Source organism: Mus caroli, unplaced genomic scaffold, assembly GCF_900094665.2.
Source record: "Mus caroli unplaced genomic scaffold, CAROLI_EIJ_v1.1 scaffold_14806_1, whole genome shotgun sequence".
Taxonomy (NCBI): Eukaryota; Metazoa; Chordata; class Mammalia; order Rodentia; family Muridae; genus Mus; species Mus caroli.
The window spans coordinates 11,961-27,623 of record NW_018390609.1 but is presented as its reverse complement, the minus strand read 5'-3'; the positions used below and the strand labels follow the sequence as shown (position 1 = coordinate 27,623).

The window sequence follows — 15,663 nt, the reverse complement described above, 5'->3', positions numbered from 1 at the left end:
AGCCAGAAGCTGGAAAGAACCCAGATGTCCCTCAACAGAGGAATGGATACAGAAAATGTGGTACATTTACACAATGGAGTACTACTCAGCTATTAAAACCAATGAATTTATGAAATTCTTAGGCAAATGGATGTATCTGGAGGATATCATCCTGAATGAGGTAACACAATCACAAAAGAAGTTACTTGTATGCACTCACTGATAAGTGGATATTAGCCCAGAAACCTAGAATACCCAAGATACAACTTTTAAAACACAAGAAAATCAAGATGGAAGAAAAACTCGTGGATACTTCATTCCTCCCTAGAATAGGGATAAAATATCCATGGAACAAGTTGCAGAGGCAAAGTTTGGATGTAAGATGAAATGATGGACTATCCAGAGACTGCCCCACCCAGGGGTCCATCCCATAATCAGCCACCAAACCCAGACACTATTGCATACGCCAGCAAGATTTTGCAGAAAGGACCCTGATATAGCTGTCTCCTGTGAGGCTTTGCCACTGCCTGGCAAATACAGAAGTGGATGCTCACAGTCATCTATAGGATGGACCACAGGGCCCCCAATGTAGGAACTAGAGAAAGTACCCAAGAGCTGAAGGAGTCTGCAGCCCTATAGGTGGAACAACAATATGAACTAATCAGTACTCCCAGAACTCATGTCTCTAGCTGCGTATATAGCAGACGATGGCCTAGTCGGCCATCATTGGGAAGAGAGGCCCATTGGTCTTGCAAATTTTATATGCTCCAGTACAGGGGAAAGCCAGGGCCAAGAATTGGGAGTGAGTGGGTAGGGGAGCAGGGCTGAGGGAGGGTATAGGGGACTTTTGGGATAGCATTTGAAATGTAAATAAAGAAAATACCTAATAAATAAAAATTTTAAAAAAGAGGTAGCTAGGGCTCTGTGGTACTTATATCATCAGAGTTTATTCTAGTTAGGATATATATTTGTTTATGTGTATTAGTGTTTTGCATGCATGGGTATGTGTGCACCTCATGTGTCCTTGGTACTGCTATAGGTCAGAAGAAGGCATTCAACACCTGAAAACCAAATCTGTTTCCTCTGGAAGAGCAACAAATGCTCTTAAACACTTAACTCTCCAGCCTCCTGTTCTAGCTAGTTTTGATGACTAAATTGGTACAGCTTAGACTCATCTGAGAGGAAAACCCATTTGCATGTCTGTAGGTGACTGTCTTTATTGTTAATTGATGTAGGAAGGCTCATTGCACTGCAGGCAGCAACATTCTTTGGGTAGGTGGATCTGAGTTGTGTGTGTGTGTGTGTGTGTGTGTGTGTGTGTGTGTGTGTGTGTGTGTATGAGCTAGTTAAATGTGAGGCAGTGATGTAGCTAGCACACAGACCTTTAACTTTCCAAAGTGCTGATAATAAATGACTATTGTTAATGGCATCATGGACCAGTGCTCATCCCAAATGGAACTGATAATCAAAGCTTTATCACTTCTTTAGGGCTCAGGAAACATTGGGAAAGGGAGGGCTGGAAAGAATGTAAGAACCAAAGGGGTAAAGTTGTAGGACTCTCTGTTGCTTGCATATAAAATGGGCATTTCCCTCTTGAAGTCACAGCAGTTGTGATTATTCACAAAAGACTTCCAAAAGTAAGCCTATTTACATTCTCTCATGAAAGTGATGGAGATCTCAGGAGACTTTTGCGGCCCCTCTCTGCCCCTAAAGCTTGATAAAAATCATTACTTGGTCATTGCATAATCTGAAGAGAATAGAAATAACTTCTTAGAAAAAGAAAAGTATGCAACTTGAGCTGCCACATTCGTTCTTCATTTTCTTGTAAGGTTTTCCATGCCACATAAATCTTTTGCTAAGTAAAATTTTGTGATTTGCTTCAGCTTATGTCAATTTAATTCTCAGACTAAGATATGAAATTTTCCTAAAAGGCGAGAGTAAACATTTTACTCCCCACAAAAATATTCACAATACTTGGCTGTATCAGTGGCTTTATTCCAAGTATATAAAGTTCCAAAACATTCCCAAAAGCAAACTTTTACAGTAAACTACCATCCTACGATTTTTCTAGAAAACAATATTTGTGATTTTTTATAATCTTGTTAACAGACCATAAAAAATTTAAAGGGCAAAAAATATATCTGAAAAAAATGTAGATAAACTACATTTTTGAACACAGATGTTAAAGTCCTAAAAGTTAGCAGATTAAATCCAGAAGTTCAGCATAGATAACACAAAATGATAAAAACAGGAATATTGAATCCATAATATAACTCACATTATTCACCAAAATTAAAGGAATAATGCTATGGATTAGCTTAACATACATTTAAAATAATTCAAAACAAATATCCAAACATTTGCGGACATGAAACTAGTAACAAAATTTGGGCCCTTCTGCCAGAGCATTATGAGCTCGGAATTACTAAGCCATTGCTTCAACCACATTTAACTTTGTTTTGAGACAGGCTTTCTCAATGAAACTAGAGATTACTAATGGACTACACGGATTAGCTACCATGTCTCTGAGATTCTCTTGACGCTCTGCCTCCCATAATCAAGATCTCAGGTGTACCATTGCATGCCTCTTTATTCACATGTGTGCTGAAGATCTGACCTCAGATATTTATATTTGTGCAGCATCTCTCCATCCACCATATCACCAAATCATTTAACAAGAAAGATATTTTATATTTTAATGGTTTAAAAACTATAAAAGAGTTCATGTTANGGTGAAATGTTTAAAATATTCCTTTAAAAACCAGGAGCAAAAAAGAAGATATCTTTTATGTAAGGTGTTTATTATTAGGCCTACAAAATGTAATAGGAAAAAGGTAAAATATACTAAGAAATGTTATTCATTTGCTGATGATATGATGGTTTACTTATAATTGTATCTAATTCTACTAGGAAAGCATAAAGGAACATGTACAAAATGCACCAGAACTATTAAAAGAATTTCGGGAATTAAAGGTTGCTATACAAAAGGAAATGACAGAACTTTTACTTTTGTATCAATTACAAGAAAATAAGCCGGGCAGTGGTGGCGCACACCTTTAATCCCAGCACTTGTGAGGCAGAGGCAGGTGGATTTCTGAGTTCGAGGCCAGCCTGGTCTACAGAGTGAGTTCCAGGACAGCCAGGGCTACACAGAGAAACCCTGCCTNGAAAAACCAAAAAAAAAAAAAAAAAAAAAAAAAAAAAAAAAAAGGAAAAAGAAAGAGAGAAAGAAAATAAAAATAAACTCCTCTCTTTCTGAGCAGCCATCAGGTAGACATACTTGATTATTTGTACCCTTCAAGACTTATGCTGAAGGTTTATTCCTTCATATTNCATTGCTGTGGAGTGGAGACCGGTAGAGATATGATACTTTTTCTTGGTTGTTAACCTTGCTACATTTTTAATGAACTACAATCATTAATTACCTGAACTCTATTGTTTTCCCCAGGTGAATAGTTTTAAATCTCTTTTGCCACTGTATGTTGGTAGGCATAGTCAGAGGTACATGTGCAAAGAAAAACATTTCCTTGGTAGAGATATATTGTGGAACTAGTATAGCTTCAAATCCCAAATCAGGCCTCTGAAATTGGAGAAAAGGAAACATTGTTTGATGAATGTCTAATGATTCAAATATAATGTATTCAAATAGCATGCTTGTTTCTCATTGATATCAAAATGATACTGCTTTACTTATTGATTAGAGTAATATATCAATATGATCTTTGGATAGCATTGAATATCTACATGTGTGAATGAGAAAACTCAGTTTTCTGCAGTGCAGAAAAAAAAGAAGTTTGATAAATAAACCCCAGTTTGAAGTTTCTGTACCTTTGCAGGAGGGTGTAGTGGTGTATGTGAAGAGACCGGAGGTGCAGATTTTCGAGTTGTGTTGTCTATGGTGACACCATCCTGATCACAGAAGATCTTGTCATGACTAGTTGTAATTGGAGCTCTATTTGGTTCCAATATGGAGTTTTATCATGGAAGGTCCAATAAAGTTTCTTCCCTTTGAATTCTGCTCCCTGAGTCTCCTGTTCTGTGCCTGTAGCTTCTGGCTTTGGTCTTCACCAGTATATCCCATTCTTTGAACTTACAGAATATTCAGACTGTCTCTTAAGGCACTGTTTACCTAGATTTCTGATATCTAGTTCTTTTATGCTGAATTGAACAGTTAGGGGTACTTTTAGTGGGTGAAAATACAAATGAATACCAGCTTCAAAAAGTTTGTTGGAGTTGGACCAGCTGCTTAGGATATCAAGTGTATGTGTGGGTTGTAAATAGTGTACAACCTGTTTTGTTTGGGACCAAAAGTTTTTTAGGAGCCATATCCATCAAATGTTGACTCCAACAAACATTTCTGTCATGTTTTCCTCTCAGCTTTTGAATTTTGTGTACTCAACAGGAATGAAAGAGATAGGGAAATAAGGTGTCTAATAGGAGAGACCCTGAACCAGTTGCCTCAGTAGAAAGCTTGATTCCAGTACCTCACCTGTCACATAATTTGGGTAATTATTTACTCTCTGTGTGCCTCACATACCTCATAAGAAAATGAGGACAAATGGCTCTTATAAGATGAAGAGTTGACAGTAGTGCCTGACACATAATAAAGGCTAGTGGTTACTTTTTCCTGAGAGGATGCATGTATCATTTGTGTGGAGGGAAAAATAATATTTTTGAGTCAGTTCTTCAAGCTTGTCCAGAGTATAGAAATCCCTATAGTTTCTCCATCTAAACAATTTCAAATTTCACTGAAGGGAACTAAGCCACTTTCTGCAAAACAGTGATGTTAGTGAAATTCTGAGGATGGCTTTTGTTGGTTATGTCTAGGAGGTTGCTCACATCATCTGCTTTGTACATTTGCAGAATCCAGAGCCCAGATCCCAGGTATGTGGTGGTGTTCCCTTCTCATGGAATTCCTCTTTACTTTGTGTGTGCATCTCAGATAGAGGATGCTAAAACACTTCCCTCTTGATCTATAGTCCTAGCCTCGTATATGGATAGATTGTTTAACTAATATGTGTCCTTGTTTAATTTCTAATGCTGACCATAAGCAACTGGGGGGAGGAAATAATTTTCAGATGATATCTATTATACCAGAAGGGGAAATTAAGAACATAACTTTTGTTGAGAACTTGGAGGCAGGAAATGGAGCAGAGGCCATGTAAGGATGCTTCTAGATGTAACTGCCCACAATAATCATTAATTAAGAAAATGCCTCAAAGACCTGACTCCAAGCCAGTCTGATGTAGGCAATTTCTCAGGTGACATTTCTCTTCCCAGAAGGTTTGTGTCAAATTGACAGACCCAAACTAGCATAGTGTGCATATACATACAAGATATATGTACCTACTGCTTTCAGAGGTCTTAAATATGTATTGATTATTCTGGGGCTATAGTCATAGATGGTTGTGAGTCACTCTGTGTGTAAGTACCAAATTCTGGCCCTCTAGAAGAATGGCAAATGCTCTTAGGCACAAAATTAGAGGCCTGGACTGATCTAGGAAGAGATCGATCCTTCTTGAAATGTTCTTGGAAGTATCAATGTTGTGTATAAAATTTTCCTCTACTAAAGAATATTTGTCCTGATGGATCTAAAGCTCAGCTGTTAGGAGCACACACTTGATCTTTGCAATGGACCTGAGTTTGGTTCACAGGTACCCTGCCAAGTGGCTTGCAACTGCCTGTAACTTCACCTTCAATGTAGACTCAGCATACCTAGCACAAACACCTGTACTTATATGCACACACATATAATTTAAAAACCTTAAAAGTGATGTATTATGGAAAATACCCTCTCAAAATACAAGCAAACAAATGAACAAATGAAAAACCCAAAACAACAACAACAAACCCCAACCAACTTAACCAACCAAACAAAAGAAAACACCCTCTCATTAATGTTCACATAGAATGTGCCATCTGTTCTCAAAAGAAGGCAGTTTGAACACATGTAACTGACCTTTCCAAAAATACTGCCAGAATTTCCATACCCTAAAAGTTTTGAACCAGCGTCAAAGTTTTCTGGTGTCAGTTTGTGTATGTATCCCAATTGATCATAGTACAATGTGAAAATGGCATCCTTTAATATCCCCAGTTCACTATATGTAGTTAAGCCTGTTAGGAAAGAAATAGAACCCTGTTGTTACTGATGTTCTACAACTAGAAGCAGTTTTATATTATACCTATAAAAATTTGTTTAAATTAGGGGTGGGAATAGGGCTCTGAGACCACTAAAGTAGTGAAATACATGCTACTCTCTGTTACATCCTTGGAAAGTCTTTTGCAGTTCCACTTAATTATAGCTCATGTTCACTAAAGTAGGGGATAGTATAGAAAAAAAGGGGTTGTCTAATCAAAGGATATGGAAGGTTGGTGTTTTGTTACCCTAGTGGTGTTTCCTCTTCCCGAAGCTATCAAATTAGATTTCTGCCTAGGTTGAAACCATGAGAAAAGCTCAGGCTGACAAGAATAATCAGTAGTTACCACTAGGATATTGATACCAAAGAGAGTGAGTTGCATATTATTTAAGGCAAAAATCCTAGAAGATCTTCAAGTCAGGTTCAACTTGATTTCTGTGCCCTATAACCAAAGTGTTCTGTGTTCTCAGAAAGAGTGTTTCACTGTCTGGCTATGGTAGGCCGAGAGCAATGGTAATAACCTGTGTTGTTATGGGGACTGTCGGGCTTCTTGCTGACCAGTGACTCACTCACAAGGAGTTGTCCCAAGCTCAGCACTAAGATTTTTCTTTAATATCCTGTGATTCTGGGAAGAGGGTACCTGCACACAAGTTCCTTTTTAAAACTGTATTTAAAATTAACTTACAAAGTACTGCTCCCTTGTTTTTCAAACTCCCATTTCCACTTACACCTTTAACCTCCAGTATTCCTCCACTTCCCCTTTCATATCTTATCTTCTACTATCTCCACACCCTTTAATTCCCACTCCTTTTCTAGATTCCTGATCTTGCAGAGATTCCAAGTAAAACATAAACCTGACCTTTGAAGGTTAGATCCAGAACATGTGGAATTTTCTTTTAGGGCATGGGTAACTACATATAGTATAACATTTTCTAGTTCCCCCTATTTTCCTGAATATCACAGGAAGAGATGCTACTTAAGAGCAAAGAGAAGGGAGGGAGGGGAGAAAAAGGGGGAGAGGAGGGAAGGAGAGAGGTGGTGGTTGTGGGTGTGTATAGTGGTTGTGGTACATGTATGGAAGTTCTCCATAAACAATCTAAGAGAAAGAGCTAGACACAGGTGAAGACAGAACAAGTTCAACTATGAGAAGGATTCAGAAGCTTTGAACATATTGCCAAAAGTTTATATGAGGCCAAGTGGGCAGTCAGAAGCTGAGAGAAGACAGATTGAAAGAGTAAGCTTGGAAGATTAGAAGATGTACTAAGGCTTCCAGACCTAGGACTAGGGATAGTTAGAACAGACACAACAAAATGACAGTCTACAAAATGAGCGAAGACCTTCACCAAACCTATATCTGACAGAGGGCTGATATTCAAAATATACAAAGAACTCAAGAAACTAGGCAGCAACCAACCAAACAACCCAATTAAAAAATGAGGTACAGAGCTAAACAGAATTCTCAACAGATTAATCTCTAATGTCTGAGAGGCACTTAAACACATGTTCAACATTCTTAGTTATCAGGGAAATACAAATCAAAACAACTCTGAAATTCTATCAGAAATAGGGTGACTAAGTTCAAAACTCAAGAGACAGCTCATGCTTGCAAGGGCATGAAGCAAGTGGAACACTCCCCCATTGCTGGTATAAGTGAAAACTTGTACAACCACTTTAGAAAGCAATATGGCATGTTATCAGGAAACTGGGAATTCATTTGCCTCAAGACCCAGCTATACCAGCCCTGGGCATATACTCAAAAAATGTTCCTATATATCACTAGGAGACTTACTCAACTATGTTCACAGCAGCTTTATTTGTAATAGACAGAAACTGGAAACAATCTAGATGTTCCCAAACTGAAGAATGGAAAAAGAAAATGTTTTACATTTACATAATGGAGTATGACTCAGCTATAAAAAAAAATGGCATTATGAAGTTTGCAGGCAAATGAGCGTACTAGGAAATATCCTGAGTTTGGTATACCAGACCCAGAAAGATAAACATGGTATGTACTCACTTACAGGTGGATATTAGCTCTAAAATAAAGGATAACAATGTTACAATCTACAGACCCTAAGAAGCTATATAACAAGAAGGGCTTAAGTTGGACAGGGCATGTGAATCTCCTGAGAAGGAGAAACAGTAGACATTGCAGGCGGATGAGAGAGGGGACTGGAAAAGGGAAAGGATGGGGAGTGGAACAGGAGGTATCAGGTAGGAGGAGGAGGATGGGAGAGAGTACTATAAGAGACAACTGGGAGGAAGCAGGCATCTCTCAGATGAGCTAGAAACCCAGGACTACGGAAATTTCCAGGAACTGATGAGAGTGACATAGCTAAGACTCCTAGTGAAGGGGGATGTGGAGTCTGAACTGGCCATTTTCTGGAAGCAGGAAAGACTTCCACTGGAGGGGTTGGGAAACCAACACAGGCACACACCCTTCCCCCTTCAATTTTTCTGCCTACAAGATGGGCTAGTGTAAAGGTGGCCAACCAATGACTGGTCCAGTATGAGACCCATGCCATGAGAGGGAGTCCATGCCTCACATTGCCTGGAAGGCCAGGAAGCAGAGGCTAGATTGCCCAGAGTCCCACAGTAGAATCAAGCATGAATGGAAAAGAAATACATGAAATGATTCCTAATTCTAGTCTGCTATACTCATATATTAGCTTCTAGCCCAGTTATTATAAGAGATATTTCACCCAGCAACTGATCAAAACAGATGTAGACACCCAGAGCCCCACACTAGGTGGAGCTTGGGGTACCCTGAAAAAGAAGGGGAGGAAGAATTGGAAGAATCAGAGGGGTCAAAGACACCATAGGAAAACTCAGAGAAACAAATACCCAAGGCCCATAGGGGCTCAGAGATACTGAACTGCCAGAGAGTCTGCATGGGCCTGAAATAGGCTCTCTGCACATTTGTTCCGGTGTGTAGTTTTTCTTCTCCGGGGACTCCTAACACTGGGTGCAGGAACTGTCTCTGGCTCTGTTCCATGTCTTTAAGACCGTTCACTCCTTTTGTGTTGCCTTGCCTTGTTTCAATAGGAGAGAAGGTACCTAGTCTTATTGTAACTTGCTATTCCATGGCTGGTAATATCCATTACCCTTTTCTGAACAAAAACTGAGGAGGAATGGATGAGTAGAAAGGGAAGAGGGGAATTTGTGGGGAAGGGGATAGGCAAGAGGAGGGAGGGGGACTGCTGTTGAACTGTAAAATGAATAATAATAATAAAAACCCACAATGTTTCTAGGAGATAAAAATCAGAAAAGGGAGGGAGAAGTCAAAGTATTCCAATTTGAAGATGATATGAACATTATTCTCTCTCTCTCTCTCTCTCTCTCTCTCTCTCTGTGCACATTATAAATACATTATAAATATTATAATGTGCAGTTTCTACAATTCATAAACACTTTTAGAAAAGTAGCAGGATATAAAATCAACAGACAAATTCACTAGCCTTCCTATATACAAATGACAAGTACAGTGAGGAAAAAATCAGATATTTCACAATAATACCTTTCACAACAGCATCACATTAGAAAATATCTTGGAATAACTCTATCCAAGCAAGTGAAAAATTTGTAGAATAAAAATTTTAACATTGAAAAAGGGAATTCAAAAAGACATCAACAGATGGAAAGATCTTCCATGCTCTTGAATTAATACTGTGTAAATTGCTATCCTACCAAAAGAAGTCTACAGATTCAATGGAATCCTCATTAAAATTCCAGTATAAATGCCTCATAGACGATGAAAACAATCAATCTACAACTTCATATAGAAACACACAAGCACAAAAACAACAAAACAACCCAATAAAAAAGTGTACATAACTAAAGAGAGTTCTTAAAAGATGAAACACAAATGGCTGAGAATACATTTAAAAATGTTCAACATCTTAGTCATCAATGAAATACAAATTAAAACTACTTTGAGATTTCATCTTACAGCAGTCAGAATGGCCAATGGCAGACTTTATATTTTATTTCATGGATACTTGTTTGTCCATAGTCATTGCTACTCTATCCATACTAGGTAGGACATGGAAACAACTCAAATGTCATTCAACTGACAAATTGATAATAAAAATGTGGTAACTATACACTATGGAATATCAATTAGATATAATAAAAATAAATTAAAATTTTCAGGTAACTGGTTGGAAGTCAAAAAGATATTGTGTGAGAGGTAACTTAGAATCTTAAAGGCAGCTGCATGTTATTTCTCATCTATGATTCCTAACTCCAAACTTCATATATCAGTAGACTACCTGAAATAATTAAATTCATGAATGAGGGAAGTAGAAAGGGAACATGAAGAAGAGCAATAGACCGAGGAATACCAAGGTAGAAGTGATTTGAAGGAGAAAAAACAGAAGCACATTATTTGGGATGAGTGATAAAGCCAATACAGAAGGAGAAAAGATAAGTACAATAACATTACTGATGTCTGAAAAAGTCATAAGGAATAATATTATCTTTTACAAAATTGTGCATGTATGTGTGCATGTGTTTGTGTGTGTGTGTGTGTGTGTGTGTGCTTTCTAAAATGAAATTTTGTCACCTTGGCTGATAATGCTCCAAGAACCATAGACTCTCTAACAAAATCCTGAATACTAGGCATGAAAAACTCACTTTCAATTTGTGGGTTTGTGTAAGTCCAAAAATTTCACAAGCATTATAGCCTAATGTTCCTACCCTTGTGTAATGGAATTTTGATCCAGCTACAAAATTGTTCTGGCAAGGGATCATGTCTAAAGACCTTGGATTTTGTGATCTGGTTGGAATGCAGACACTTCACACACCTTTAATCCCTCTGGCTGGAATACAGACACACCCTGAGTATAAACCTTTAATCACTAATAAAGACTTCTAATTCAAAGTGGACAAAATGAAGAATGAGAGAAAGATTTCACAGAATGAGTCAGAGATAGAACATGCCAAACTCTCACAAGAACAGTACAGGAAAGAGAGGCCACTTAACAAGGCAGTACAGATTGCCCTGTTGGTCTACACCTCTACCTGCATCCCTGGCAGATCAGGATCGGAAAACATCTTCAACTAAATCATAGAAGAAGACTTCCCTAATGTAAAGGAAGAGATGGCCATAAACATACAAGAATCCTACAGAACTCCAAATAGACTGGACCAGAAAAGAAATTCCTTGCATCACATAATAATCAAAACACCAAGTGCACTAAACAAAGAAAGAATATTAAAAGCTTTAAGAAAAAGGGCTAAGTAACATATGAAGACAGACCTATTAAAATTAAACCAGACTTGTCAAAAGAGACACAAAAAGCCAGAAGACCTAAGAAAGATGTCATGCAGACCCTAAGAGACCACAGATGCCCACTCCAGGCTACTATTCCCAGCAACTCTCTCAATTACCATAGATGAAGAAACCAAGATATTCCAAGAACAAACCAAATTTAAACAATATCTTTCTACTAATCTATCCTTACATAGGATACTAGAAGGAGAACCACAACACAAGGAGGATAGTATACCCGAGAAACAAGAAATTAATCATCTCACAACAAACTCAAAAGAAGAAAATCACACACACATAATATCACCTCCAACAAAAACAAAAAAAATAACAGGAACTAATAATCATTGACCTTTACTATCTCTCAACTTCAACACACTCAACTTTCCAATAAAAAGACATAGGCTAAAAGACTGTATATGCAAACATGATCCATCATTTTGCATAAGACAAAGAAACATACCTCCTCAACAAAGACAGATACTACCTCTGGGTGAAGAGTTACCACAAACTTTTCCAAGCAAAAGGTCCCAAGAAACAAACTGAGTCGCCATCCTAATATCCAATAAAATAGACTTTGAACCAAAAGTAATCAAAATAGATGTGGAAGGACACTTCATACTCAAAGGAAAAATCCATTAAAAGAAGTCTTAATTCTGAACATCTATGCACCAAATGCAAGGAGACACACATTTATAAAAGAAACTTTATTAAAACTCAAAACACATGGAACCTCACACAAAAATAGTGGGGACTTCAACATCCCACTCTCACTAATAAACAAGTCATTGAAACTGAAATTAAACAGAGACTCAGTGAAACTAACAGATGCAATCAACCAAATGGATTTAACAGTTATGTACAGAATATTTCACCCTAAAACAAAAGAATACACCTTTTTCTCACCACCTCATGGAACTTTCTCCAAAACTGACCATATAATGGGACACAAAACAAGCCCCAACAGACACAAGAAGATTGAAATAATCCCAGGCATTCAATCAGGTCACAACGGACTATGGTTAGACATCAGTGAAAACAAGAATAGAGTGCTCACATACTAATAGAAACTGATCAACTCTCTACTCAATAATGAAGGGGTCATGGAAGAAATAAAGAAAGCAATTAAAGACTTTAGAATTCAATGAAAATGAAGACACAGGATACCCCAAACGTATTGGATACAATGAAGGCAGGATTAACAGGAAAATTCTTAGCACTAAGTGCCTTCATGAAGAAATTGCAGACATCCTATACTAGCAAATTAACAGTACACCTGAAAGCTCTAGAACAAAAAGAAGAAAACACACCCAAGAGAATACACCAGGAAATAGAAAAACTCAGGATTGAAATTAACTAATTAGGAACAAAGAAAATGATACAAAGACAAACAAACAAAGAACTGGTTCTTTGAGAAAAATCAACAAGATAGATAAACTCCTAGCCAAACTAACCAAATGGCACAGAGACAGTATCCAAAAAACAAAATCAGAAATGACAAGGAAGACATAACAGAAACTGAGGAAATTAAAAAATATATCAGAACATACTACAAAACCTTATTCTCAACAAATCTGGAAAATTATGATGAATTGGATGATTTTCTAGACAGATACCACATACCAAAGTTAAATCAAGAGCAGGTAAACTATCTAAACAGTCCCATAACACCTAAGAAAATAGAAGTAGTCATTAAAATCCACCCAAATGCCAACCCTAACAACAAAAATAATAGGAAGCAACAATTACTTTTCTTTGATTTCTTTTAACATCAATGGACTTGATTCCCCAATAAAAAGACATAGACTAATAGACTGGCTACACAAAAGGACCCAACATTTTGCTGCTTACAGGAATCCCACCTCAGGGACAAAGACAGACACTACCTTACAGTAAAAGGCTGGAAAACAATTTTCCAAGCAAATGGTCTGAAGAAACAAGCTGGAGTAGCCATTCTAATAATCAATAAAATTGACTTCCAACCCAAAATTATCAAAAAAGACAAGGAGGGGTACTTCATACTCAACAGAGGTAAAATCTACCAAGATGAACTCTCAATTCTAAATATCTATGCTCCAAATGCAAGGGCAGCCACATTCATTTAGGAAACTTTAGTAAAGCTCAAAGCACACATTGCACCTCATACAATAATAGTGGGAGACTTCAACATCCCACTCTCACCAATGAACAGATCCTGGAAACAGAAACTAAATAGAGACACATAGACACTAACAGAAGTTATGAAACAAATGGATTTAACAGATATCTACAGAACATTTTATCCTAAAACAAAAGGATACACCTTCTTCTCAGCACCTCATGCTACCTCCTCCAAAATTGACCGTATAACCCGCCACAAAACAGACCTTAATAGATACGAAAATATTGAAATTAGCCCATGTATCCTATCAGATCACCACACTAAGGCTGATCTTCAATAACAGCATAAATAATAGAAAGCCAACATTCATGTGGAAACTGAACAACACTCTACTCAATGATAACTTGGTCAAGGAAGAAATAAAGAAAGAAATTAAAGACTTTTTAGAGTTTAACGAAAATGAAGCCACAACATACCCAAACTTATGGGAAACAAGAAAGCAGTCCTAAGAGGAAAACTCATAGCCCTGAGTGCCTCCAAAAAGAAACGAGAGAGAGCACACATTAGCATTCTGACAGCACACCTAGAAGCTCTAGAACAAAAGGAAGCAAATTCACCCAAGAAGAGTAGATGGCAGGAAATAATCAAACTTAGGGCTGAAATAAACCAAGTGGAAAGAAAAAGAACTATTCAAAGAATCAACCAAACCAGGAGCTGTAGTATATATAGTATATGATAGTATATATAAGTGACCCTAAAAATTCCACCAGAGAAATCATAAACCTGATAAACAGCTTCAGTGCAGTAGATGGATATAAAATTAACACAAACAAATCAGTGGCCTTTCTCTATACAAAGGATAAACAGGGTGAGAAAGAAATTAGGGAAACATCACCCTTCACAGTAATCATAAAAAGTATAAAATACATATGGATCAATTCGCATTCTTCTACATGATAACTGCCAGTTGTGCCAGCACCATTCCTATGTCCTTCTACTAAGGTCAAATCTAAGTGGATCAAGGAACTCCACATTAAACCAGAGACAGTGAAACTTATAGAGGAGAAAGTGGGGAAAAGCCTGGAAGATATGGGCACAGGATGAAAAGTTCCTGAATAGAACAGCAATGGCTTGTGCTGTAAGATCGAGAATTGACAAATGGGACCTCATAAAATTGCAAAGCTTCTGTAAGGCAAAAGACACCGTCAATAAGACAAAAGGGCAACCAACAGAATGGGAAAGTATCTTTACCTATCCTAAATCAGATAATGGACTAATATCCAATATATATAAAGAATCCAAGAAGGTGAACTCCAGAAAATCAAATAACTCCATTAAAAATGGGGCTCAGAGCTAAACAAAGAATTCCCATCTGAGGAATATCGAATGGGAGAGAAGCACCTGAAAAAATGTTCAGCATCCTTAATCATCAGGGAAATGCAAATCAAAACAACCCTGAGATTCCACCTCACACCAGTCAGAATGGCTAAGATCAAAAATTCAGGTGACAGCAGATGCTGGCAAGGATGTGGAGAAAGAGGAACTTTCCTCCATTGTTGGAGGGATTGCAAGCTTGTACAACCACTCTGGAAATCAGTCTGGTAGTACCTGAGAAAATTGGACATAGTACTACCAGAGGATCCAGCAATACCTCTCCTGGGCATATATCCAGAAGATGTTCCATGTGGTAAGAAGAACACATGCTCCACTATGTTCATAGCAGCCTTATTTATAATAGCCAGAAGCTGGAAAGAACCCAGATGTCCCTCAACAGAGGAATGGATAAAGAAAATGTGGTACATTAACACAATGGAGTACTACTCGGCTCTTAAAAAGAATGAATTTATGAAATTCCTAGGCAAATGGATGGACCGGAAGGACATCATCCTGAGTGAGGTAACCCAATCACAAAAGAACTCACATAATATGTACTCATTGATAAGTGGTTATTAGCCCAGAAACTTAGAAAACCCAAGATACAAGATACAATTTGCAAAACACATGAAACTCAAGAAGATCAAAGACCAAAAGGTGGACACTTTGCCCCATCTTAGAATTTGGAACAAAACACCAATGGAAGGAGTTACAGAGACAAAGTTTGGAGCTGAGACGAAAGGATGGATCAACTAGAGACTGCCATACCCGGGGATCTATCCCATAATCAGCCTCCAAAC

At 37.7% G+C, this 15,663-nt stretch overlaps 1 protein-coding gene across 1 annotated transcript in view; it reads right to left on the bottom strand.

The window, feature by feature from the left end:
- Positions 1–3,404: 3,404 nt before the first annotated feature.
- The window catches only part of LOC110288731 (cation channel sperm-associated protein subunit beta-like), a gene marked incomplete at both ends in the record, with an annotated part of 23,880 nt that continues 11,621 nt past the window's right edge, over positions 3,405–15,663 (bottom strand). The window contains 2 exons of the mRNA XM_021154998.1: positions 3,405–3,559; positions 5,939–6,093. Coding sequence (XP_021010657.1) covers positions 3,405–3,559; positions 5,939–6,093 — 310 coding nt within the window. The remainder of the gene's footprint in view (positions 3,560–5,938; positions 6,094–15,663) is intronic.